Raw genomic sequence first — 4,148 nt, forward strand, 5'->3', positions numbered from 1 at the left:
ATCCTCAACAACTTTTTAATTTTTACACCAGGAGCTAAAGGTCTGCTTCGGGAAATCACATCCTCAGCTATCGGTGGATGTTAATTAAGCTGTAAAAGAGTTCATACACCACTACTCAGCAGTGTTGTGCACATATTATACATGAACTATTGTCAGCTAGTAAGTGTCAAATAGAACCTGCGCTTTAAAATTAGCTTCTTCTAATATTTCAATGACATAAGTGCTTTTGAAGTTGCGGACCTAAATATTTTTATAAACGCTTTAGAACTTGTAGAGCTAATTTTTGAATTAGTGTTGTCCACCACTGGCAACCAAAAACCAGTTTTTTGAGGAAAAACGCCTTAAAATGTTGAGATTTTCCCTGGGAGCTAGCAACGCTTTAGTTTCTTTCCAGCTGGGAAATCTCAATATTCAAATAATATTTGAGGTTTCTTTTCTCAAATGACATAAAAAAATCCTCATTAAAATTACATAAAGTTAGGATTTAGACCAAATATTTCTGTATTATTGTAACCAACAAGACAAATTAAATATCAGGTGTCAAAATGTAGCTTTTAAAGCCAAGAATCAGAAAATATGACGAGGTCATTTTGACCTAATTTGACTTGATCCTGTTTTCGATGTGATGGGTGACATATTATTTAGGGTTCTTGATTTATTCATATTTATCAGATCTTAACAACTAAGTGCTCATTCGGTTCTGCCAAGAAGAAGAGAGGTCCAAACAGGCAGAGTTGTGCTGAGGGACGTTTGTGATGTGTGTGGAATTATTACAGCCTGTAGAACACCATCAGAGGAAATGTGTTTTCTAAAAGCTGTACAGTTGTTACAACGGACCGGATCAACCCTCACAATCATCTGAACATCTCCCTGCAGACAACGGGTTCTGTTTGTTGCTGGTCTCTGAGTCAGGAGAACTCAGGCCTGCCAGGCCCAGCTGGACTCTGGTCCATCAGAAGTGGATGTGTTCTGGGTGTGGACCGGGCACTGGACCTCCTGGTGTCACTTCCTGTAGGTGGTTCTGGACCAGTGCTCTGATAGGGTAGCTCTGTGGCAACGCTTCATTAGTCCAGTCCGTTCTGGTCAGGAGTGGGTCCATGTCAGGTCCTGGGGGTCTATCCAGAACAGGGTACGGTACAACAATAGGTTCCCAGTCCAGCAGGGAGTGATCTGGAGCTCGGAGCGGTCCGACGGGTCTGTAGGCTGAGACACTCGGTGTGGACTGGTCCTGGATCTGGTGGTTCATCTGGACCTGACACGGTGGTCTCTTCTGGTCCTGAGCGTCGTCCTGATTGTGCAGATCCATCTGGGTCTGGTACACTTGTTTCTTCTGGTRCTCAGAGGGTTCTTGGCTCTGTTGATTCATTTGGGGTTCATGTGGCAGAAGCTGCTGCTGCTTCTCCTGGTTCTGGTTCTGAGTTTGTTGTTGTGGGTTCTCCTCCAGCTCCACCTGGGCATGGAACTGCTGCTTCTTCTGGCTCTGGATCTGGTTGTAGACCTGGTTCTTCACATCCTTCCAGTGTCTCCCTTTGAGGGCTGGCTCTAGGTCCAGACAACGCTGACAGACTTCCTTCCCCGGTACCGACTGGACCAGGACGTGGTCTCCAAGCTGCCTCCAGATGGCTTCTTTCTCTGCAGAGGACCAGGGCTGACAGCGACCCTTCCTGGGAGGAGCAGGAACTGAAGGACCGACAGAGACAACAAATGATAAAACACCTTCTAAAACCACAGTCCAGATGGATTCATGAGTCCATGATGACCCACCTGGGACTGGAGTCTGTGGTCTGGACTGTGGAGAAGTCAAGGGTAAGTCTGGTGTGCTGCTGCTCTCAGACAGATCTACAACAGACACAAAGCGTTAACACAACACTTGGTTCTGAAAAAGGTCTAGTTTAGAGACAAAGTCCAGGTCAGACCCATAGACTTGAATAAAGATCACCAGACTGAGCCCCGCCCATCCTGTCCACTGGTCTGACATCATGGAGGAGCAGAAACCAAACAGGACAACAGCTCACAGCTGAACTGGATCTGTTTCACACATTATCTGTCATGTTTTTACAATTAATTAATAATTATGTTCATTTCATTCAACAATCATGTAAAACAGCAGATTTATACCAGAAAAATATATCATTTATAAGTAACAATGATCTAAAGCAGACCTGAAGTCAGCCTGTAACTTAGACTTTAGCTAGTTGAAAAATGATGACTTCAGCTGTAATAAAGTATATTTATTATTTCTTCTTACTGTCATAAAAAATAATAAATATTTAGCTGTCACTTAGAAAATGTTCTCTGTATACCTGTTATAGGATGAAACGTCATGGTTCCCAACCCTGGTCCTACAGATCCCCTATCCAGCATGTTTTACTTCAGCAGGTCTTCAGAAGATTGTTAATCACTGTCATTCAGACCAGGTCTGTCAAATCAGGGAAACATCTAAACATGCAGAACAGGAGTCCTTGAGGACCAGGGTTGAGAATCACTGCTTTAATACATGTTATCTGATTTATTATTTACAAATAAAGAATCAATGCCCTCCAGAGGCAATACAAAAAAACATAAAACTAAGTCAATATTATATTTTGAAAATGTCTCATGAAGCTCAGAGAAGCTCTTCAGGTGTTGGTCAACATGTAAAGCAGTGATTTTTAGATGTTTCTCTGATTTGACACACCTGGTTTGAATGAAGAGGGATTAACAATCTTCTGAAGACCTGCTGATAAGCAGGGAAACAAGTCAAACATGCTGAATAATGGTACTTGAGGACCAGGATTGGGAACCACTAGGACATTTATAATATTATTTTACACTCTGTAGGTCTAAATATTAGTGATGGATAAACCGAGGCTTTCTGAATCACTGAATCTATTGTGCTGAAATGACTCAGTGTTTCGAATCATTTGATACATTTAAGTGTTGCTCCATCTGCTGGCCAAGCTTTAACATTACAGCTGCATGAAACAATGACGGACGAGGTGTTTCATGACCCAACCAGCCTCTGTTCTGTATAATAAAGCTTCTACACACATCTTCAACATTCTGACTGTTTACTTTAAGAACAATAATAAAATACTACAGTAAAATGTGGCTGTGGCTTCACAAAATACTGTATGTGATGAAGACAGGTGCTGCTCTGTGAAGCACCTCTGATCTTATTTATATAAACATGGAGCTTATTGTTCATAATTATTGCTTTGCTTACCTAAATATTACCTGTAAATAAAAGTCTAGTAATTATCTGTATTGTTTTTATTAATCATAGCATTTTGCTACAGATTATATGTAAAAAATAAGTAAATAAAATAAAATCCAGCCGAGATTCGAACTCACTMCTGCCGTGCGGGAGTCACATATCTCATCCACTACTCCAACATGATCACACAGCAACCTAGAAATATTTCTTATTTCCTTTTTACAAACACTCTACACAACTTTCTTCTATTGATACTTAAAACAGAAGTTAATTCTTCAACGGGATTATTACAGAAATACTCTTTGGCAAGACACACTTAATCACTAAGTGTTTTAAAATAAGAGAGTAAAATGGAAATTTCCATGCAGTGTGGGGTCAAAGATAATTTTATTTAAAAATAAGATTATTTCAGCTGAGATCTGTTGCTATTCTTTGCTGCTACCTCTCCATTTTTGAAGACTCTTTCACGTGGCAACTCCCCTTAAAAAACACGGCTTTACGTGAATCAGGTCTTTTCAAAAGTCTTAAGTCGAAACCTTGAGTCAAAGTTTTGGGTCAAAGCCTTGAGTCAAAGCCTTGAGTCAAAGTCTTGAGTCAAAGTCTTGAGTCAAAGTCTTGAGTCAAAGCCTTGGGTCAAAGCCTTGAGTCAAAGCCTTGAGTCAAAGTCTTGAGTCAAAGTCTTGAGTCAAAGCCTTGGGTCAAAGTCTTGGGTCAAAGTCTTGAGCCAAAGTCTTGAGTCAAAGCCTTGAGTCAAAACCTTGAGTCAAAGTCTTGAGTCAAAGCCTTGAGTCAAAGTCTTGGGTCAAAGTCTTGAGTCAAAGTCTTGAGTCAAAGTCTTGAGTCAAAGTCTTGAGTCGAAACCTTGAGTCAAAGTCTTGAGTCAAAGCCTTGAGTCAAAGTCTTGAGTCAAAGCCTTGAGTCAAAGTCTTGAGTCAAAGCCTTGAGTCAAAGT

General features: G+C 40.8%; 1 protein-coding gene across 1 annotated transcript in view; it reads right to left on the reverse strand.

Annotated features, from left to right (window-relative positions):
* Nucleotides 1-563: 563 nt before the first annotated feature.
* The window catches only part of LOC106532945 (uncharacterized), a 20,643-nt gene continuing 17,058 nt past the window's right edge, over nucleotides 564-4,148 (reverse strand). Inside the window, exons 6-7 of the mRNA XM_014029125.1 lie at nucleotides 1,765-1,839; nucleotides 564-1,680 (exon numbers count right to left, since the gene is read on the reverse strand). Coding sequence (XP_013884579.1) covers nucleotides 953-1,680; nucleotides 1,765-1,839 — 803 coding nt within the window. The 3' untranslated portion in view covers nucleotides 564-952. The remainder of the gene's footprint in view (nucleotides 1,681-1,764; nucleotides 1,840-4,148) is intronic.

Source organism: Austrofundulus limnaeus, unplaced genomic scaffold (assembly GCF_001266775.1).
Source record: "Austrofundulus limnaeus strain Quisiro unplaced genomic scaffold, Austrofundulus_limnaeus-1.0 Scaffold858, whole genome shotgun sequence".
Lineage (NCBI taxonomy): Eukaryota > Metazoa > Chordata > Actinopteri > Cyprinodontiformes > Rivulidae > Austrofundulus > Austrofundulus limnaeus.